The sequence below is a fragment of the Canis lupus genome, chromosome 4 (assembly GCF_003254725.2).
Source record: "Canis lupus dingo isolate Sandy chromosome 4, ASM325472v2, whole genome shotgun sequence".
NCBI lineage: Eukaryota > Metazoa > Chordata > Mammalia > Carnivora > Canidae > Canis > Canis lupus.
The window spans coordinates 55,223,925-55,247,295 of record NC_064246.1 but is presented as its reverse complement, the minus strand read 5'-3'; the positions used below and the strand labels follow the sequence as shown (position 1 = coordinate 55,247,295).

At 39.8% G+C, this 23,371-nt stretch overlaps 1 protein-coding gene across 1 annotated transcript; it reads left to right on the top strand.

The window, feature by feature from the left end:
* The first annotated feature begins 977 nt into the window (after positions 1 to 977).
* LOC112651654 (acyl carrier protein, mitochondrial-like) lies at positions 978 to 9,995 on the top strand. The gene is made up of 4 exons (XM_025434968.3): positions 978 to 1,004; positions 1,429 to 1,477; positions 9,173 to 9,486; positions 9,666 to 9,995. The coding sequence occupies exons 1-4, from the start codon at positions 978 to 980 to the stop codon at positions 9,858 to 9,860; spliced, it is 585 nt and encodes a 194-aa protein (XP_025290753.1). The 3' UTR covers positions 9,861 to 9,995.
* The last annotated feature ends 13,376 nt before the right edge of the window (positions 9,996 to 23,371 follow it).

Here is a 23,371-nt window from a genome sequence, read left to right as displayed (position 1 = left end):
GCACTGTGCTTTTTAACTTAATATATTCTGGCCATCTTTTCATGACAGTACATACAGATAAATCATTTAATATGACGAATATTGCATAGTCACATGCGCTTAAATACCATGAATACCATGCTAATTTGTGAATATTCTGGAATAATATACTAGAACACAGAGAGAACCAAAAAAAAAAAAAAAAAAAAGAACACTCAGCACTACTGGGAAATGATACTTCATTATTCAAGAATCCATCACATTTATCTATCTTTGTGGAAGAATTTGACAAATTAATTAATTTGTCTTTTTCTAACCTGAGCCCTCCCTCCATGCAAATCCCCCTTGCGCTCCAAATTCCTGTCTCTCTTTGATGTCAGTAGAGCCACAACCCACAAACACTCAGTCAGACTTATCTTTTGTTCAAGAACTTAAGGCAAGATTGAAAAAAAAAAAGAACTTAGGGGAACAAATAACCAGAACTGCTTTCCTGAGCCTGAATGGTTTTGGTCTTGAGAGCAGGTGTTTAGGCAATGGGCCATGCGTGCTAATGTTAAATACTGATGGACAAAGGTGTCCATGTGTTCTTATTGAGTATGTCTTTTGTGACATGTGAGGCTTTCTAAGATGTGGGGACCCGAACATGGACTCCTCTTACCCAGGTCTCTGGGTGGTATGGTATCCTGGTATGACCATAGTGATTGTTAAAATATTAAGTTATATCAATTCAGTTAGTAATAAATGCTGCTCTGAGACCCAAGTGATCCCTTCCAAGATTCCTGTTGTCCTGGTCCTCCTCATGATCCAACAACTAAAAAACTGATGGCAAGCACAGCAAAGGCCTCTAGAACACTCCTCTAGAGCTGCTGTCTGTACCTCTTCTGATTGGATGGTGGATGAGCCAATCTGGTTATTAGATATTTTGACTATTACCCCTGTCTATGAGTAAAGAATCAATGAAAACTTTGTCCTTGCCTCTGTAGAGACAATTCAGTGAGATGGAGATCAGTGATGATAGGAGCAAGGTGAGTACTATGACAAGACCAAGCCCAGGTGAAAGGCTGGGGGCTACTGGTCACATCCATTTGAACAGATGGCACATTGAGGCCCACGTTAATTACTTTGGTTGGTTCCTCTAGAACAAGCATCTTTGGCAGGAACCAGGCAGCAAGGCAAACTAGAGGCACAAGGGGTAAGTAACTGCAACCACTGCTGGCCATATGGAGCTTGAGCTTATGATCTTGAAAACATCCTACCCAGGACCAAGAGTAAGTAGAGCATTTGCAAAATCATAGGGTTGATGCCAATTCCTTCTTATTTGTCTACAAAGCCAATAAATAAAAGTTCTTTTTTCTTTTAAGGAAATCTGACATTTAGTGTATTGAATTTAATTGAGTGGATTAGATAGAAGTAGAGAAGGTTGATTTTCTTTGTCCTTAATTCTGCTAGGTAACTGGAGACCAACTGGAACAAAACCATAATCTGGCTAACAGGGATGGTATCTTGTTAGCATAGTTTCTCTTTCCAGTCTTTTTATCTATGTATATATATGCATATAGTATGTATCCATATTTTTACAAAATTGTGATTATGTTTTATGTAGTTTTGAATATGATATTTAAATTTAGCATTAAATTAAAAACAATGGCCAAATCATTAAATACTCTTCTAGGAGAGGATATTTAATATCTATATAATATTTTATCTTAGGGCTACATTAAAATTTATTTAACATCTCTCCTATTTTATACATTTAGGTGATTTCTACTTTGTTTTTTTTTGTTTGCTTTTATTTATTTTTTTCTTCTTTTTTAAATTTAAATTCAATTTATTTATTTATTTATTTATTTATTTATTTATTTTTAATAAATTTATTTTTTTTTGGTGTTCAATTTACCAACATACAGAATAACACCCAGTGCTCATCCTGTCAAGTGCCCCCTCAGTGCCCATCACCCCTTCACCCCTACCCTCTGCCCTCCTCCCCTTCCACCACCCCTAGTTCGTTTCCCAGAGTTAGGAGTCTTTATGTTCTGTCTCCCTTTCTGATATTTCCCACACATTTCTTCTCACTTCCCTTATATTCCCTTTCACTATTATTTATATTCCCCAAATGAATGAGAACATACACTGTTTGTCCTGTTCTGACTGACTTACTTCACTCAGCATAATACCCTCCAGTTCTATCCATGTTGAAGCAAATGGTGGGTATTTGTCGTTTCTAATGGCTGAGTAATATTCCATTGTATCCATAAACCACATCTTCTTTATCCATTCATCTTTCGATGGACACCGAGGCTCCTTCCACAGTTTGGCTATTGTGGACATTGCTGCTATAAACATCGGGGTGCAGGTGTCCCGGCGTTTCATTGCATCTGAATCTTTGGGGTAAATCCCCAACAGTGCAATTGCTGGGTCGTAGGGCAGGTCTATTTTTAACTCTTTGAGGAACCTCCACACAGTTTTCCAGAGTGGCTGCACCAGTTCACATTCCCACCAACAGTGTAAGAGGGTTCCCTTTTCTCTGCATCCTCTCCAACATTTGTTGTTTCCTGCCTTGTTAATTTGCCCCATTCTCACTGGTGTGAGGTGGTATCTCATTGTGGTTTTGATTTGTATTTCCCTGATGGCAAGTGATGCGGAGCATTTTCTCATGTGCATGTTAGTCATGTGTAGGTCTTCCTTTGTGAGATTTCTGTTCATGTCTTTTGCCCATTTCATGATTGGATTGTTTGTTTCTTTGGTGTTGAGCTTAATAAGTTCTTTATAGATTTTGGAAACTAGCCCTTTATCTGATACGTCATTTGCAAATATCTTCTCTCATTCTGTAGGTTGTCTTTTAGTTTTGTTGACTGTATCCTTTGCTGTGCAAAAGCTTCTTATCTTGATGAAATCCCAATAGTTCATTTTTGCTTTTGTTTCTTTTGCCTTCATGGATGTATCTTGCAAGAAGTTACTGTGGCCAAGTTCAAAAAGGGTGTTGCCTGTGTTCTCCTCTAGGATTTTGATGGAATCTTGTCTCCCATTTAGATCTTTCATCCATTTTGAGTTTATCTTTGTGTATGGTGCAAGAGAGTGGTCTAGTTTCATTCTTCTGCATGTGGATGTCCAATTTTTGCAGCACTATTTATTGAAGAGACTGTCTTTCTTCCAATGGATAGTCTTTCCTCCTTTATCGAATAGTAGTTGACCATAAAGTTTCGGGTCCACTTCTGGGTTCTCTATTCTGTTCCATTGATCTATGTGTCTGTTTTTGTGCCAGTACCACACTGTCTTGATGACCACAGCTTTGTAGTACAACCTGAAATCTGGCATTGTGATGCCCCCAGATATGGTTTTCTTTTTTAAAATTCCCCTGGCTATTCGGGGTCTTTTCTGATTCTACACAAATCTTAAAATAATTTGTTCTAACTCTCTGAAGAAAGTCCATGGTATTTTGATAGGGATTGCATTAAACATGTAAATTGCCCTGGGTAGCATTGACATTTTCACAATATTAATTCTGCCAATCCATGAGCATGGAATATTTTTCCATCTCTTTGTGTCTTCCTCAATTTCTTTCAGAAGTGTTCTATAGTTTTTAGGGTATAGATCCTTTACCTCTTTGGTTAGGTTTATTCCTAGGTATCTTATGCTTTTGGGTGCAATTGTAAATGGGATTGACTCCTTAATTTCTCTTTCTTCAGTCTGTTAGTGTATAGAAATGCCATTGATTTCTGGGCATTGATTTTGTATCCTGCCACACTACCAAATTGCTGTATGAGTTCTAGCAATCTTGGGGGGGAGACTTTTGGGTTTTCTATGTAGAGTATCATGTCATCGGCGAAGAGGGAGAGTTTGACTTCTTCTTTGCCAATTTGAATGCCTTTAATGTCTTTTTGTTGTCTGATTGCTGAGGCTAGGACTTCCAATACTATGCTGAATAGTAGTGGTGAGAGTGGACATCCCTGTCTTGTTCCTGATCTTAGGGGAAAGGCTCCCAGTGCTTCCCCATTGAGAATGATATTTGCTGTGGTCTTTTCATAGATGGCTTTTAAGATGTCGAGGAATGTTCCCTCTATCTCTACACTCTGAAGAGTTTGATCAGGAATGGATGCTGTATTTTGTCAAATGCTTTCTCTGCATCCAATGAGAGGATCATATGGTTCTTGTTTTTTCTCTTGCTGATATGATGAATCACATTGATTGTTTAACGAGTGTCGAACCAGCTTTGTGTCCCAGGGATAAATCCTACTTGGTCATGGTGAATAATTTTCTTAATGTACTGTTGGATCCTATTGGCCAGTATCTTGTTGAGAATTTTTGCATCCATGTTCATCAGGGATATTGGTCTGTAATTCTTTTTGGTGGGGTCTTTGTCTGGTTTTGGAATTAAGGTGATGCTGGCCTCATAGAACGAATTTGGAAGTACTCCATCTCTTTCTATCTTTCCAAACAGCTTTAGTAGAATAGGTATGATTTCTTCTTTAAACGTTTGATAGACTTCCCCTGGGAAGCCATCTGGCCCTGGACTCTTGTGTCTTGGGAGGTTTTTGATGACTGCTTCAATTTCCTCCCTGGTTATTGGCCTGTTCAGGTTTTCTTTCTTCCTGTTCCAGTTTTGGTAGTTTGTGGCTTTCCAGGAATGCGTCCATTTCTTCTAGATTGCCTAATTTATTGGCATATAGCTGTTCATAATATGTTTTTAAAATCGTTTGTATTTCCTTGGTGTTGGTAGTGATCTCTCCTTTCTCATTCATGTTTTTATTAATTTGAGTCTTCTCTCTCTTCTTTTTAATAAGGCTGGCTAATGGTTTATCTATCTTATTAATTCTTTCAAAGAACCAACTCCTGGTTCTGTTGATCTGTTCCACAGTTCTTCTGGTCTCGATTTCGTTGAGTTCTGCTCGAATTTTAATTAACTCTCTTCTTCTGCTGGGTGTAGGGTCCATCTGCTGTTTTTTTCTCTAGCTCCTTTATGTGTAAGGTTAGCTTTTGTATTTGAGTTCTTTCCAGTTTTTGAATGGATGCTTGTACTGCGATGTATTTCCCCCTTAGGACTGCTTTTGCTGCATCCCAAAGATTTTGAATGGTTCTATCTTCATTCTCATTAGTTTCCATGAATCTTTTTAATTCTTCCTTAATTTCCTGGTTGACCCTGTCATCTTTTAGCAGGATGGTCCTTAACCTCCACGTGTTTGAGGTCCTTCCATACTTCTCGTTGTGATTTAGTTCTAATTTCAAGGCATTATGGTCTGAGAATATGCAGGGGACGATCCCAATCTTTTGGTATCTGTTCAGACCCGATTTGTGACCCAGTATGTGGTCTATTCTGGAGAAAGTTCCATGTGCACTTGAGAAGAATGTGTATTCAGTTGAGTTTGGATGTAAAGTTCTGTAGATATCTGTGAAATCCATCTGGTCCACTGTATCATTTAAAGCTCTCGTTTCTTTGGAGATGTTGTGCTTAGAAGACCTATCGAGGGTAGAAAGAGCTAGATTGAAGTCACCAAGTATAAGTATATTATTATCTAAGTATTTCTTCACTTTGGTTATTAATTGGTTTAAATATTTAGCAGCTCCCACATTCGGGGCATATATATTGAGGATTGTTAAGTCCTCTTGTTGGATAGATCCTTTAAGTATGAGATAGTGTCCCTATTCATCTCTCACTACAGTCTTCGGGGTGAATTTTAGTTTATCTGATATAAGGATGGCTACCCCTGCTTTCTTTTGAGGATCATTTGAATGGTAAATGGTTCTCCAACCTTTTATTTTCAGGCTGTAGGTGTCCTTCTGTCTAAAATGAGTCTCTTGTAGACAGCAAATAGATGGGTCCTGCTTTTTTATCCAGTCTGAAACCCTGCGCTTTTTGATGGGGTCATTAAGCCCGTTCACGTTCAGAGTTACTATTGACAGATATGAGTTTAGTGTCATCATGATATCTAATCAGTCCTTGTTTTTGTGGATTGTTCCACTGAACTTCTTCTTAAAGGGGAATTTTAAGAGTGCCCCTTAAAATTTGTTGCAGAGCTGGTTTGGAGGTCACATATTCTTTCAGTTCCTGCCTGTCTTGGAAGCTCTTTATCTCTCCTTCCATTCTGAATGAGAGCCTTGCTGGATAAAGTATTCTTGGTTGCATGTTCTTCTCATTTAGGACCCTGAATATATCCTGCCAGCCCTTTCTGGCCTGCCAGGTCTCTGTGGAGAGGTCTGCTGTTACCCTAATACTCCTCCCCATAAAAGTCAGGGATTTCTTGTCTCTTGCTGCTTTAAGGATCTTCTCTTTATCTTTGGAATTTGCAAGCTTCACTATTAAATGTCGAGGTGTTGAACACTTTTTATTGATTTTAGGGGGGGATCTCTCTATTTCCTGGATCTGAATGCCTGTTTCCCTTCTTAGATTAGGAAAGTTTTCAGCTATGATATGTTCAAATACATATTCTGGCCCTCTGTCCGTTTCGGCGCCCTCGGGAACCCCAATTAAACGTAGGTTTTTCTTCCTCAGGCTGTCGTTTATTTCCCTTAATCTATCCTCATGGTCTTTTAATTGTTTGTCTCTCTTTTCCTCAGTTTCCCTCTTTGCCATCAACTTGTCTTCTATGTCACTCACTCGTTCTTCCACCTCATTAACCCTCGTCGTTAGGACTTCTAGTTTGGATTGCATCTCATTCAATTGATTTTTAATTTCTGCCTGATTAGCTCTAAATTCTGCAGTCATGAAGTCTCTTGAGTCCTTTATGCTTTTTTCTAGAGCCACAAGTAGCTGTATAATAGTGCTTCTGAATTGGCTTTCTGACATTGAATTGTAATCCAGATTTTGTAACTCTGTGGGAGAGAGGACTGTTTCTCATTCTTTCTTTTGAGGTGAGGTTTTCCTTCTAGTCATTTTGCTCAGTGCAGAGTGGCCAAAAAGCAAGTTGTATTGGGAAAAGGAGAAAAAGAGAGGAGAGAAAGAAGGAAAGAAAAAAGAAAAAGAAAAAAAAAAGGAAGAAAAAAAGAAAAAAAGAAGAAAAAGAGAAAGAAAAAGAAAGGGAAAAAAAGGGTGGGGGAAGCAAACAGAAATCAAAAAGAAAAAAAAAACAACAAAAAAAACAAAAAAACAAAACAAAAACAAACAAAAAAAACACGGGGGAGTACCTTCTGTTTCTGTATACTTTAAGTCCTTCGAGTCCCTTGACTTCCCCTGGAACTTGTCCGTCTAGCTGGTCTTCTGGGGGAGGGGCCTGTTGTGATTTTCAGGTGTTAGCTCTTGGGGGAGCTGCTCTGCCCCCTGCCTGGTGCAGGGCTCAGTGGGGGTTGTTTACCCCGTGAGGCCCCAGGAGGAACAACCGCAGTGGCGGGGCCAGCTCTGGAGCCCTGGAGTCAGCCCCCGCAGTAGCTCCAGAGCTCTCCGTCTGCAGGGCCTGGAGGCTCCGGGGCGGGGCCGCTGATCTGCTCAGCTGGGGCAGGAGCGTCCTCGCTGTCCTGGGCCCTCCCGGCCTCTGCCTGTCCCGGGGGAGGCGGGATCCTGGGCTATGTCCTGGCGCCCAGTGCTCCGGGGCCTGCGCTGTTGGATTCGCGCTCCCGCCCCGCAGCCCCCTCCGCGGAGCCGCCGCCCGAGCACCCCCGAGCTGCTCCCGCCCCGCAGCCCCCTCCGCGGAGCCGCCGCCCGAGCCCCCCCGAGCTGCTCCGGGTCCCGCCGTGCGCGCTGAGGGAGCTCGGCGCACTCTCCCCGTGCGCAGTTCCTGTTACTGTCCCCGGGAGCCCGAGGGCATCCCCGCCCTCCTGGGTCCTGCTCCAACTCCCTGCGAGCCCCTTTCCGCCCGGGAAGGTCGGTGCAGCTCCTGCTTCTCCGGGACGGGGCTCTCCTGTCCTGGGGACCCTCGCCCCGGCCTCAGCCCGGCTCCTCGCGGGGCCCCTCCCCCTTGGAGGCCTTTTGTTTATTTCTCCCCCTCCCGCCCCCCCCCCCCCCCCCCCCCGTCTTCCTACCTTGATGGAAGCGCGAGTTCTTCTCCCTGTAGCATTCCAGCTGTTCTCTCTTTAAATCTTAGGCCGAATTCATAGATTTTCAGGATAATTTGAAGGTTATCTAGGCAATCTGGTGGGGACAGGTGACTTGGGGACCCTACTCTTCCGCCGTCTTGCCCCTCCTGCTCTAAATTCAATTTAGATAACATAGTGTACTACTATTGGTTTGAGGGTAGAATTTTGTGATTCATCAGTTGCCTATAATTCCCAGTGCTCATTACTTCAAGTGCCCCTCTAAATGCCCATCACCCAGTTATCCCGTCCATTCTCCCACCTTCCCTCCAGCAACCCTGTTTGTTCCCTGTAGTTAAGAGTCCCTTATGGTTAGCCTCCCTTGTTGTTTTTATCTTATTTTATTTTTTCTTCCCTTGCCCTGTGTTCATCTGTTTTGTTTCTAAATTCCACATATGAGTAAAATCATATGGTATTTGTCTTTCTCTGACTGGCTTTTTCACTTAGCATAATACCCTCTAGTTCCATCCATGTCATTGCAAATGGTAAGATTTCATTCTTTTTGATGGTTGAGTAATATTCTATTGTGTGTGTGTATTATATATATATATTATATATATAATATACACCAATTTATATATCACATCTTCTTTATCCATTCATCTGTTGATGGACATCTGGGCTCTTTCCATAGTTTGGCTATTGTGGGCATTGCTGCTATAAACATTGGGGTACATGTGCCCCTTCGAATCATTATGTTTGTATCCTTTGGATAAATACCTGGTAGTGCAATTGCTGGGTCATAGAGTAGTTCTATTTTTAACTTTTCGAGGAAACTCCATACTGTTTTCCAGAGTGACTGCACCAGTTTGCTGTCCTACCAACAGCATATGAGGGTTTCCTTTTCTTTGTGTCATTGCCAACATCTGTTGTTTCCTGTCTTGTTAATTTTAGCCATTCTGACCAGTGCGGTGCTATCTTATTGTGGTTTTGGTTTGTATTTCCCTGATACCCAGTGATGTGGGGCATTTTTTCACGTGACTGTTGGCCATTTGTATGTCTTTGGAGAAATGTCTGTTCATATCTTCTGCCCATTTCTTGATTGGATTATTTGTTTTTGGGGTGTTGAGTTTGATAAATTCTTTATAAATTTTGGATGCTAACCCTTTATCTGATGTGTCATTTGCAAATATCTTCTTCCATTCTGGGTTGCCTTTTAGTTTTGTTGACTGTTTCCTTTGCTGTGCCAAAGCTTTTTATCTTGGTGCATCCTGGGTTGGCGCAGGCAAGGTGACTCGGGTCCTTTTGGCTGGAGTCTGCCGACCGCCCGCGGCCTCGGCGCCACTGCCCCTGGTTCCGATGCTGGCCGGGGCCCGGCCGCCCGGCACCACCCTGTGCCCCGCGGGAGCCCGGACGAGGCCTGGGGCTCTGCAGCCAGCTCCGGTGCTCCCGCAGGTTCCAGGCACACAGCTGTGCTGTCAGTATAGCGATGCACCCCCTCTGACGTTAGAGGGGATCAAGGACAGGGTTCTTTATGTCTTGAAACTCTATGACAGGGATCCTTGGGTGGCGCAGCGGTTTAGCGCCTGCCTTTGGCCCAGGGCGCGATCCTGGAGACCCGGGATCGAATCCACGTCGGGCTCCCGGTGCATGGAGTCTGCTTCTCCCTCTGCCTGTGTCTCTGTCTCTCTCTCTCTCTGTGACTATCATAAATAAATAAATAAAAAAAGAAACTCTATGACAAGATTGACCCAGAAAAGCTCTCGGTAAATTCCCACTTTATGAAAGACCTGGGCTTAGACAGTTTGGACCAAGTGGAGATTATCATGGCCATGGAGGATGAATTTGGGTTTGAAATTTCTGACACAGATGCGGAGAAGTTAATGTGTCCACAAGAAATTGTAGATTACCTTGCAGATAAGAAGGATGTACATGAGTAAGAGATCAGACCCCCTTTTTTCACTGAGAGAGGAGTCAGAAGATGCTGGTGAATGTCTGGAAGTGAGAACACGTTTTGGCATTATTGCTGCCTTTGACAGAGTAATTCTGTTTAGACTTGTATTTAAATTGTCTATTTTTCCCTTTGAAAATAAATCTATAAAATAATAACAAAAACAAAACACCAAAAAAAAAAAAAAACAAACAACAAAGAACAACAACAACAAGAAAACCCCACAAAGCTTTTTAATCTTGATGAAGTCCCAATAGTTCATTTTTGCTTTTGTTTCTCTTGCAGGTAATTTCTACTTTTTGCCAGCACTATAAATAACTGTATGATGGACATCCATATCTACTACGCATCCTTTCCTTAGAGTAAGGAATCTCAGCTTTCTAGTTCTCTGAAACTAGAACTAGAACTCTCTGTTTCTAGTTCACATGTTAGTACTTAGTTGTCACCAGTAGAATTATCTTTTTTATGTTTTTCTGGAACAAATACTTCCTTGAATATCCCTGAACTCCCAGAAGCTCTGTAGAAAGAATCTGGAGGCTGATTAGCAACCCTAGTCTTTGGGCACCTCTGACTTATGGATTTTTCTTTTCCATGGGGTAGCTGATGACCATTGTCAATAGCACCTAAAGTATAAGCATCTATTGGCAGATAAGATCTTTCTTTTTTTCTTCTCCTCTTCCTTCTCTCCCCCCCCCGAGCCCCCCACCCAGATATGACAGATTGGTGAAACTTGAGTTAGATGCCCACCTCTATATCCATGGCCTGTGGGCCAGGTGGTGTAAGTTACTTTGAAAGACTATAGCAGCTTCTTCTACAGCCCTGCACATAATTCGATGAAGCAGAAATTCCTAGAAAATAAACACTGGGCAAACAAAACAGCAGAATTCATAACAATTGGATTTGATAAGACAGTGTTGTAATCCAGGCTTCAAACTTGCTGTTTGAACTTGAATCAGTCTTTCCTCTTCTCTGGAAATCAATGTGCTCATCTTTGAAATGAGACAGTAGGCCAAGATTCTTTCTAGGGTATTTTAGCTTGTTTAGTGGTACAGCTGAGACTCCAAACCAGGCCTTCTGTTCTAGGACTTTTCTACGCTTGCTTGCAGTCATCCTCAATCTGTGCTGTTTTTTACAATGAGTTCCTAGATTCCATCTTTGTTCCATAGGGCCAGAATAAAGACATTGACTTTTGCAGTTAACTTCCAAGAAAGATGTGTGTGAGTGTTTCTTAATATATGCTACAGGTGAAACTTGAATCAATGGAATTTGGGAGACTCATTTCTCCCCGTTGACTTTGTGATGGCATTATGATCCCAGACATGTTTTTTATTTTTTTTTTTCCTTCAGAGAATATGAGCTATTGGAAGCCCTTAGAAGTCATTTAGTCCAGGAATTCTTCTGGATGATGTGACCTTCTGGGTCTGGAAATGTGCTAAAATTGGGGGAAGAATGTTGTGTTTATGTGCATGCATGGGTCTAGTGAGAGGATCTATTTTTAAAGCCAGATTATTTGGAATTAAGTGTACATTAGAAAATGAGCATATTAAATATTCAATTTGATGGGTCACCACAAATATATAACTTGAGCACCCGCCACCCAAAACAGGATATAGAACCTTTCTATCAATCCAGATGCTTAACTGACCAAACCACCCAGGTGCCCAGTCTATCACTCCAGAGGTGTATCCCTTATGTCCTTTTTCAGTTAGTCTTCCCCTGTCTCCCCTTTGGCAACCACTTTCTGACTTCTATCCCTGTAGATTATATTTTCCTGCTCTAAAATTTCATGTTTATGGAATTGTGCAGTTTTTACTTTTTTAGTGTAGTGTTTTTTGCTCTGCACATGTTTTTGAGATTCATCCATGCTATTGTGTATATTAATAGTTGGTTCCTTTATGTGGCTGAGTAGTAGTCAATTGTATGAATATATAACAGTTTAATTATTATTGCCCTATTGTTGGGCATTTGAAATTATTTCCATTTTACACTATAATGAATATAACTGCTATGAATATATTTGTATGAGTCTTTGTGGACATATGTTTTCATTTCTCATGACTAAATATCTAGGGATGGAATTGCTGGGCATTGGATAGATGTATGTTTAATTTTAAAAGAAATTGGCAATCAGTCCTCTAAAGTACATGTACCATTATACACTCCCTGCAGCTGTGTATGAGAGTTCCAGTTGTTCCATATCTTAGCTAACATTTTTTGTTGTCCGCTGTTATAATTGTAACCATTCTAGTAGATGTAAAAATGATACCTCATTGTGATTTTAATTTGCATTTCTCTTATGACTAATGATATTAAGCATATTTTCACGTACTTATTGGCCATTCGTAAATCCTTTGTAAAGTGTCTGTTCAAATTGTTTGCCCTTTTAAAGCCAGTTTGAGTGTTCTGTTATTTGCAAATGGAAGAATTTTGATTAAAACAAAATCCATATGTGAATATGCAGATACTCTAGAGTTAGTTGACATTGTTGTTGTGTATTGATAAAAGGATAACTGTTTATCATTTGGACAAAGTTTAGAAGGTGATGCCAAACAGATGGAAGAGTGTGAATCAAGCTCTAGGAAGTAAGGAACAATATATTCCATTCAATGAATGAACCATAAATAGTAGAGCATGGCTCTAAATGGAGAGCTGGAGGCGAGGAGTGCAGTTTTAAAGCATAGCAAGACACAGGGCTGGAGAAACAGGCATTGCTAACCTTACAAGTCATGCTGAGGAATTTGGACTTTTTGCCAAAGTCAGTACAGAATGACTTAAGGTTTACTCAGTGGAGTGGCATAATCAGGTATATAAAAAAGTTTCCTACTTTATGTATACAAGTGGATTGTACTGTAGAAGGGCCCTGGCAAGGGAATCTTTATGGAATCTGAGATATCTGTCACTGGAATGTGAAAATTTTTGTTCCAGAACAGATGAGTTTAAAAGACTATGACTACTCTTGTCAAGCAAGCTATACCACGCTTTTAGTGCCTCTCATAAAAGATAGGCTACACTTTTTTACAACAGGGGTTAGATGATGTATTTTCTGAAAAGTTATTGTTTAAAGCTCTATTATCTAGAAATCATGGTTATTTGCATTTATGTCTTTATAACATATTATGAAGAACATGTCTTTCAGGTTTGATGGGGGATGCCACTGTGGGTTCTAAATTGCTTTCAAAAGGCAAACAATGAAAGGGGTCAGAACAGTCCTGTCACTTGCATCCATGGTTATGTGAGATAAGCCAGTGCAGGTGCTCAGGACAGTCTAGGTGGATAAAGAATCCCACCTTCAGGCAAAGACTGGGACAATGCCAGAAATATTGTGTCCTTGTCAGAATTTTTAGTTGCAAGCACTAAATCCATGTTTGCTGGTTTACTCAAGAAAGCAATTCCTGAAAGGATGTAGGAGGCTCACAGAGTCTCAGGGAAGGCTAGAGATGAATCTTGAAGCTGGCTATTCATTCAGAAACAAAGCCCAGATCACACTGTGGAGGCACTGCTACCAAGACGGCACTACGGCTTAGCATAAATACTGGTGCTTTCTCTGATAATGTTTGGGACTGGCCCACAGAAGCTGTGCTACTCTTGCTCCCTAATCTAGATACTTTTATTGCTTGACTCTGTTAATACATAGGTTTGGAGTAGAGCTTACTTCCTCATGTGGTTTGTTTCCAAATTGAAGGCTTGCTTGTATCTGTTCAGCAGAGCTAGGTCACATGCTTTCTTAAGAAAGGGAGGCTGGAAAAGTGAGTTCTGTGGGTACCTGGCAGAGGAAATAGTGGGACTCTGGGAATAATTTCTGGTCATTAATCGTTTTGGGATAATTTATCTCTTGGTGGGAATGAAATTTTAGTAGATTGCAAAAATTGCAATAATCTTTCATTTTTCCCTCTATTCATGGCCTTGTGATGTGTCTTTGTACCTCTTCCTATCATAAAGTAGAATTGATTTACCTTCTCCTTGATTTATGAGCTGTTCTTGTCACTAGCCTTGTCTAGTAGAGTGCAGTACAAGGGGTGGTGCCAGTGCTAAGCCTAGGCCTCAGGAAACGTGGGGTGGTTCCACTTGTTCTCTTGGAAACTTATTGTTGCCGGGTAAAAAACTTCAGCTAGCCTCTTGCATGATCAAAGATATGTGGCCCAGTCACTTCCTTTGCCCTACTTGGCAGTCAGTTTATTACCTGACATGTGAGTAAAGTCATCCTAGACCAACTGGATACCAGTTGACCGGCCAAGTGATTGTAGGCACATGAGCTAGCGGGGTGAAGTTCACTGAGTCTGGTCTAGGTCTGCAGTTGACCAGCCATCCCATGGATTCCTGGCAATATTAAGGGGTTTTTTTAAGCTACTAAATTTTGCAGAGGTTCATTATGCTGGGATAGATAACTGATGTAGATTGGTAATCTGGATTTTGGTAAACTAGATGTTTGGCAAGTGGGGAGAACAAGTGGGCAGAACTTATTCATAAAATAAAGGGAATTCTTGGGTCCCATGTTAATAGCTGTGTCAACTTGGGCAAGTCAATTGAACTTGTCAGGTGTGTATTAGTTTCCTCATCTAATAGCTGGAGTTAATAAAACCAGTGTCTCTGAGTGGACTGTAAGTGTGGGATGGCACATTATAAAACATCAAGAAAGCATCACTTCCCCATGCCCTGCCTTTTGTTTCTTCATCACAACATTAATAATGTGAGGGATTGATAGTATGAGTGTGGAGGCTGAGAAAAATTAAGGCCATTCCACCTCAAGTTTAGCATTAGCACAAGTACAGCCATCTTAGGCCCCTGTGAATAAGAGTTGAACTTTACAGGAAAAAATGCAGAATGTCCTCGGCAGGGAATCCCATTTTAGAAAGAAAACAGAGCTCAGAATGCCCTCGTCAGGAAATCCCGTATCAGAAAGACAACAGAGCTCAGAATTGCCCTCAGCAGAGAATCCCATATCAGATCCTAAGAAACACCTCCACCCTTTCCCCCATATGGGAAAAAAAAAATTCCTCCACCCCTTCTGAAAATCCCCTAGACCAGCCCATAAAAAACCCAGCTGTAACCCACTTAGGGGTCCAAGTCCCTGCTCTGCTGTGTGGAGTATACTTGGACCCAAGCTCGAGCTTGTAAATAAACCCTCGTGTACTTGCATGGGTGTGGGCTCCTTGGTGGTTTCTCCGATTTGCAATCTTGGGCACAACATTAGTCCATTTGAAAGAGTTGAAAGCAGCTTGCTCCTTACCATGGCCATGGAGGCCCTGTGGCATCTGGCCTGTCCAATCTCTTCTCTGTCCTATCCTACTTCTCAAGGCCTCTAGTACCTCATGAGGGTCAGGTGACTACCCACAGGAGAATTCTTATGCATGTGGTTCCCTCCCCTGGGATGACCTTCCCATCTTCCTCTCTCCTTCTCTGTCTGTCTTTATTTGAACCAGGCTTCAGGAACAGTTTGTTATAATCCAGATAGGAACAGATTAAGTAGCATCTGGTTTGAGTGAAAGTAACCCATAAGATAGTTAAAAAGAAATTCTGTTCTTTCCTATCAAGGTGCTTTAATTCAGGGATCAGAGTCTTTACCTACCAGAAGTATTGTGAGAGCTTGGTGCGGGCTGGTTAGAGGGCCTTCGGAAAAAATTGTTTCCTGGGCTTTATTCTTTCAGTCTCTGTCAATCTCTCTCTCATTCTCTCATCTATCTATTTACCTATCTATCTATTGCTTTATTGAGATAATTTCACCTATCTTAAATATACTAGTCATTTAAATGTACTTACAGAGCCATGCAATCCCAATACAATCTAATTTTAGAACATTTCCCATCATTCCAGAAAGAAACCTCATGCTCATTTACACTCACTCCTCATTCATGCCCCTAGCCCTAGGCAACTATCCATGCCCTTTCTGCAACTATAGATTTGCCTTTCTGGATATTTTATATACATGGAATTACATGATGTCGCACTTCTGTCAAGGGCTTTCTTTTCTTGTTCTTTGGGGCTCAGCTAAAATGTTCCTTCTTCTTTCTTCAGACTTTACTGTTATTCTCCATGTCAGCTCCTCCTTTTTCCCTTGCCCGAACTTACTGCAATTGGTATTTATTTTGTTTCTTCATCCACTTGCTTTTGTCTGTCTTTGCCACTTGAATGTGATTTCCCCACGGAAGGAACCTGCATTTCTGTGTTGTTGGCTGTTGTGTACACGCAGGAACTAGCTCACTGACCCACAGAGTGAACGTCTAGTAAATATTTGCTGAATGAGTGAAGGTTTTAAGGAGTAGCGTATTTTAAAGAGCAGCTCCAAACTTTTCCCTTGTAGAGATCATAAACTACAATAACCAGCACTCGCGAATTGTCAAAACTGTTTGGAAGTGGCTTTCCTATCAGAAGGTCCAATGTAGCACATGTCCCTGTGCTAAATGATTTGGAAAACTGAACAAAGACTGGGGATTGATTTGTAGGCAGCATTTTCCAACCTTCTGTCATCCAGTCTGTGGTGCTCTTAGTTTGGGGCTTTGTTTATTTTTCAGCATGTGGGAGAGTTATGGTGCCTCCTATTGTTCTCCTAGTTCTATTAATACTGTTAGGCTATTTACTCAATGGCCCTGCTGACAGTCAGGCTGCTCTCCCACGTCAGCTCCTGGCTTGTTCCTTCAGAGGTTTTACTGTGAGCTAAAACCATTTCCTTTGTTCATATGCAAACTAAAGATTAGCAGCATCTAGGGCTTTTCACCCGTGAGCCACCACCAGGCAAAGAGTGTAAAAGAGAATGAAGCTGCAGAGGAGCCCTGGGGGGTTGAGAGCAGATTTTGATTTGAACAGAGGTGGCGAAAGAAGCCCTTCAGAGACTTTGAATGGGATTGCGAGGGCCTCCCCTCCAGGTGGGAACCAGTCTGTGAGCAGCCAAGCCAGTGTTAGAGCCCCTGGTTTGATATATCTGCTCTTTGAAGAAGCTTTGCTTCCCTGAGGCCTTTGCCATTTCTGAGGATATAGAGAGGGGCCTGGGCCTGGAAGGGCTACAGGGGAAGCTGGTGTTGTGCTGACCTCTATGGCAATCTCTCAATCCGCCCTACCTCTGTGAGGTGGGAACCATTAGCCTCTTTTTGTAAAAAGAAGAAATGTATGAGGAAATCCACCCCAAATTCCTCAGCCAGAAAGTGGCAGGGTGGGATTTGAACCTTCTGGTTCCAAAGCTCTTTTCTTTAAAAAATGTTTTTATTTATTAATAGTTATTTTATCATTAATAAGTAATCCTTAATTATTATAAGACATTTAATAATAATATATTACATTTTATTATTATAATACATTATTATAATAGATTTAATATTATTAACAATAAATTTATTTTTATTAATAAAATATTTTTATTTATTAGTAAACTATTAACATGAAATCTGCTTATAACAAAATTTTAGAAGTATAATACAGTATTGTCGACTATAGGTACAATGTTGTACAGCAGATTTTTAGAATTTATTTATCTTGCTTGACTGAAATTTTATGCCTGTTCATTAGCAGTAACTCCCCATTTTTCCCTTTCCCCAGCCCCTAGCAACCAGCATTCATTCCACTTTTAGATTCTATGAGTTTGATTCTTAGATATCTCATGTAAGTGGAGTTGTGTAGTATTTGTCTTTTGGTGACTGGCTTATTTTAATTAGCATAACGTCTTCAAGTTTCATCCATGTTGGAACATGTGTTAGAACTTTTTTTTTTAAGGTGAGATATACCACTATATGTATATACCACATTTTCTTTATCTGTTCATTTGTGAATGGACATTTAGGTTATTTCCATATCTTGACTATTATGAATAGTGCTGCAAGTGAACGTAGGAGTGCTAATATCTCTTCAAGATCCTGATATCAATTCCTTTGGATAAATACCCAGAAGTGGGATTGCTAGATCTTATGGTAGTTCTAATTTTAATATTTTGAGAGATCTCTATACTATTTTCCATAGCGGCTGCACCATTTTGCATTCCCTCAAAGTGTACAAAGGTTCCAATTTCTTCACATCTTCACCAACCCTGTTATCTGTTTCAAAAAAAGATTTTGTTTATTTGAGAGAGAGAGAGAGAAAGAGAGAGAGAGAGAGAGAGAGAGAGCGAGCATGAGTGGGGAGAAGTAGACTCCCCACTGAGAAGGGAGCCTGACACATGACTCTATCCCAGGACCACAGGATCATGACTTGAGCTGAAGGCAGACATTTAACCAACTAAGCCACCCAGGCTCCCTCTTTGTTTGTTTGTTTGTTTAATAATAACTGTCCTGATGGCTTTAAGCTGATGATATCTCATAGTGGCTTTGATTTGCATATCCCCAATAATTAGTGACATTGAGCATTTTTTCCATATATCTGTTGGCCATTTGTATGTCTTCTTTGGAAAAATGTCTATTCATCCTTACCCCATTTTTAAACTGCTTTAGTTCTTTTTACTATTGAGTTTTAGAAATTTGTTATATATTTTGTTTGGTTATTTTTACTATTTTTATTCCTTTCCTTCCTTTTATATTTTGAAGATTAATTCCCTACCACATATATGGCTTGTAAATATTTTCTCCCATTCCATAGGTTGCCTTTTCTACTCCGTTGATTGTTTCCTTTGCTGTGCAGAAGCTTTCTGGTCTCGTCTATTTTTGTTGCTTATACTTTTGGTGTCATTTCTATGAAATCATTGGCAATACCACTGTCAATGAAGTTTTTCTCCTATATTTCCTTCCAGGAGTTTACTATTTCTGGTCTTAGTTTAAGTCTTTAATACATTTTAAATTGACTTTTGTTTATGCTGTAAAGGTCCAATTTGCATGTAGATATTCAGCTTTGTTCCTTTTTTTTTTTCTTAAGATTTTATTTATTTGTTTGAGAGAGGTAGAGAGTGGATGAACAGGCTTGGGGGGAGAGACAGAAGAAGGAGAAGCAGGCTCCCCTCTGAGCAAGGAGTCCAACATGGGTTGGACTAGAACCTAGTCCTAGAACCCTGAGATCATGACCTGAGCTAAAGGCAGATGCCTAACTGACTGAGCTACCCAGGTGCTCTGATATTCAGTTTTCTTTTTTTTTTTTTTTAAAGATTTTATTTTTTTATTCATGATAGTCACACAGAGAGAGAGAGACAGAGAGGCAGAGACACAGGCAGAGGGAGAAGCAGGCTCCATGCAGGGAGCCCGACGTGGGACTCGATCCCGGGTCTCCAGGATCGTGCCCTGGGCCAAAGGCAGGCGCCAAACCGCTGCGCCACCCAGGGATCCCGATATTCAGTTTTCTTAACAGCATTTCTCCATTGTGTATTCCTGGCATCATTGTTGAAGGTCATTTGATATGTACATGGATTTATTTCTGGGTTCTCCATTTTGTTCCATTGGCCTACGTATCTGTCTTTATGCTAGTATCATATTGTTTTGATTACAGTAGCTTTGTAATACACTTCAAAATCTGGAGTTGTGATGCCTCCAGCTTTGTTCCTGTTTCTTGAGATTCATTTGACAATTCTGGTCTTTTGTGGTTTCATATGAATTTTAGAATTGGTTTTCTGTTACTGTAAAGAATACCATTGGAATTTTGGCAGAAATTGTATTGAATCTATAGATTGCTTTGGGTAGTATGGAAATATTAACAATATTAAGTCTTCCTATGCATGAACACTGGATGTATTTCAATTTGTTTGTGTCTTCTTTAATTTCTTTCTTTTGTAGTCTTCAGTCGTATAAGTCATTTATTTTCTTAATTTTCTTCCTATATATTCTATTCTTTTTGGTGCTATTGTAAATGAGATTGTTTCCTTAATTTCCCTTTCAGATAATTTATTGTTAGTGTATAAAAAACACAACTTTTTTTTTTGTTTGTATCCTGTGACTTTATTTAATCTGTGTAATGGTTCTGATAGTTCTTTGGTATCTTTAGGGTCTCTTTTATAGGGTTTATATTATCTGCAAAAAGGGACAGATTTAACTTCTTCCTTTCCTATTTAGATGACTCTTATTTATTTTTCTTGCCCAAATGCTGTGGCTAGGACTTTTGGAATTACATTAAAGAGAAGTGGAGAGAATGGACATCCTTGCTTTGTTCCTGATCTTTGAGGAAAAGCTGTCACTTTTTAGCCATTGAGTATGATTTTAGCTTTGGGCTTTTCATAAATGTCCCTAATTAATATACAATGTTATATTAGTTTCAGATATACAATATAGTAATTCAACAGGTCCACACATCACCCTGTGCTCATTATGACAAGTGTACTCCTTAATCCCTATCACATATTTAACTGATCCCTCCAACCCCCTCCCCTCTGGTAACCATCAGATTGTTTTCTATAATTAACAGTCTGTTTCTTACTTTCTTTCTCTTATTATTATTTTTTTTACCTTTGCTTGTTTGTTTTGTTTCTTAATTTCCAGACACAAATGAAATCATATGGTATTTTTCTTTGTTTCTTGTGTTTTTGATTTTAGTGGTTCCCATCAGGGTGAGGTAATATCTAATTGTAGTTTTGATTTGCATTTCCCTGATGGTGAGGGATGTTGGGCATCTTTTCATGTGTCTGTTGGCCATCTGTATGTCTTCTCTGGAGAGAGTCTGTTCACATGTCTTCTGCCCATTGTTAAATTGGATTATTTGTTTTTTTTTCTGTCTGTATTGAGTTATGTATCAGTTCTTTATATATTTTGGATACTAACCCTTTATTGGATATGTGAAAATATCTTCTCCTATTTAGTAGGTTGCCTTTTAGTTTTGTTGACTGTTTACTTTGCTATGTAGGTTTTTATTTTGATGTTGTCCTAATTTTTACTTTTATTTCTCTTACATCAGAATCTAGAAAAATGTTCTACAGCTGATAAAATTGCTGCCTGTGCTCTCTTCTAGGATTTTTATGGTTTCAGGTCTCACATTTAGGTCTTTGATCCATTTTGAGTTTATTTTTGTATATGGTACAAGAAAGTGGTCCAGTTTCTTTCTTTTGTATGTAGCTGTCCAGTTCTCCCAACACCATTTGTTAAAGATACCACTTTTCACTGGATAGTCTTTCTTGCCTTGTCAAAGGCTAATTGACCATGTAGTTGTGAGTTCACTACTGGATTTTCTATTCTGTTCTATAGATTTGTGTCTATTTTTTTTTGTGCCAGTACCATACTGTTTTGATTACTATAGCTTTGTAGTATAACTTAAAGCCTGGATTTGTGATACCTCCAGTTTTGTTTTTCTTTTTCAAGATTGCTTTGGCTATTTGAGGTCTTGGATGTTTGGTGACCCAGCTTTGCCACTGGCCTTAAATGTTGCTTGGATAAGTCATTTCTCTCCACTAGAATATGAGCATTGTGAGGGCAGGGATTCTCTTTAGTGTTCTTTTGTTCATGAGGTACCCCAAGAACCTACACAGAGCCTAGCAATTAATGATAAATGTACAACAGCTGATAGCTGACTGATTGGCTGGTTCTTTAAGGTCTCATTTTTTTCTTCTGAACACAGGGATTGGAACTGGAAGGATATCAAACTGGTTGATTTCTAAGTGCTCTTCCGAATCTGTTGTTGAATCACTAAAAATAATAAAAGTTAAATGAAAGAACATAGCCATGTGGTGATAAAAACAGTCTCATTAAGAACTTAAGTGCCTGGTTAGAGCAACTGTCTAATTTAAAAATCTTTAGTTTTTGGCTATAGCTTTTCAATAGAGCTTACCTCTCTCACAGATGTCATTTTTCTCATTTGTTCTTGATAAGCTGCCTGAATTTGTTAGAAATCATTTTGGAATAATAATAGGAAAGGTAGGGAAATAATATATTTATTACCATTATTGCCTTTGGAATGAACAACCTAAAAGATGCGATATTTAAAAATAGTAGTTTCCAAGAAAAGTAAAGGCAAACATATTTGAAGAGATTTTTTCCACAGCTGGTGGCTGCAAACTTTATATTAGCTTGGACGATAATGCAGTAATTATTCTTTTTAAAGAAAGATTTTATTTATTTATTTGAGAGAGAAAGAAATAGAATACATGAGCAGAGGAGAGGGGTAGAGAGAGAGGGAGAAGCAGACTCCCCACTGTTCAGGGAGCCTGAGATGGGTCTCCGTCCCAGGACCCTTTGATCACGATCAAAGATAGACACTTAACTGACTGAGCCACCCAGGTGCCCCTGGAGTAATTATTTTTGATAAACTTACATATTGTTCAAAATAACATGATATGATTTTTAAAAGTGCTTGCTGAGAATCTGTAATATTGCAGCTAGTGTATTATGTGTGCTCCCATTCATCCTTGGTAATTGAGACTTAAGTAATTTGTCACAGATGGAACAGTAGAGTTTTGAGTTTGTGACATATAGGTAATATCCATTGACTTTTAACTATTATTATTATTATTATTATCAATAAAGTAATATATCTACTGATTGACAAAGCTTCAGTCTGCAAGCTGGACTGCAAGCTTCAGTCTGATATCTGAATCCACTATTAGTGGTGTAAAATAGTGCCGTACCCTAACAGTCTGTAGTGAAATAAATATACATCTGTTTAGTTTATATGTTTACATATATGTATTATTTTCTGTTTTATAGGATTTTATTTCTGCTAATGGAGATTTAAAAAAATATCTCTTTTCCCTTCCCTCACCTCACTGATATAGAAAGATCTATTTTATTTCATGGAATTATGCCTTGTCAGAGAAAAATGTGAGTTTTTAAAGCTCATGTGGTTTAACTTCTTTTATGTGATGGATGGGGAAGCTGAGGTCCAGCATGAATTACTTGTTCTAGGTAACCTGGTGAGTAGTGCCAGAGCTGGGGATGAGAGCCAAGTTTTCCATGATACCACAAAGCCCCTCTGAGAGGTAGAAAGAGAGCCTTGGTGGCTGCAGCATTCTACACTGCCATCCAGCTGGGAGTGGGCAAGAACTGCTGGAGGAGGATCAGAGACCCTTGGCAGGGCTGAAGTAGCTGGGCTCTGTGTTGTCAAGTGTGGAAAACCAGAGTGAAATGTCAGAGAATACTGTCTGGAAAATAGTTATAGTAGGCAAATTTTGTGCATTTATATAAATGCAATCATTGCTCAGTGACATAAAATTATTAATGCAATAGTCTTCTCTCAAGGTGCTCATTTGTTAGTCCTACAAAGTCCTATAGGACAAACTATTAGTGTTAGTTTAATCTAACTAATTGAATGAAGATTTCCTTCAATTTTTGGAACCAGTGAGTTGCCCTATCTTTAATGAGGGCTCTGTGTTTGTGTTGGGGCACATGTTTAATGTTGAGCCAGGCAGTTCTGTAGCTTTCCTTAGCCTTAACTTCCTGCTTGAAAGGAGCCTCAGTTTAGCCAGAGATGAGAACTTAGGACCTTTTCAAGTCTTTTTCAGCTTGCACACGCAGCTATGAATGCATGTGGTCTGCTAGATTTACAGCAATATTTTAGAGCCCTTCAAAACCAATTATGGAGATCTCATTTCTTATTTTTCCCTTTTAAGCTGTTTGGTTAACTTACTGTTTGCTTCAAACATTATCTGTACTCTTTTTCCCTCCCCAGCCCCCAACC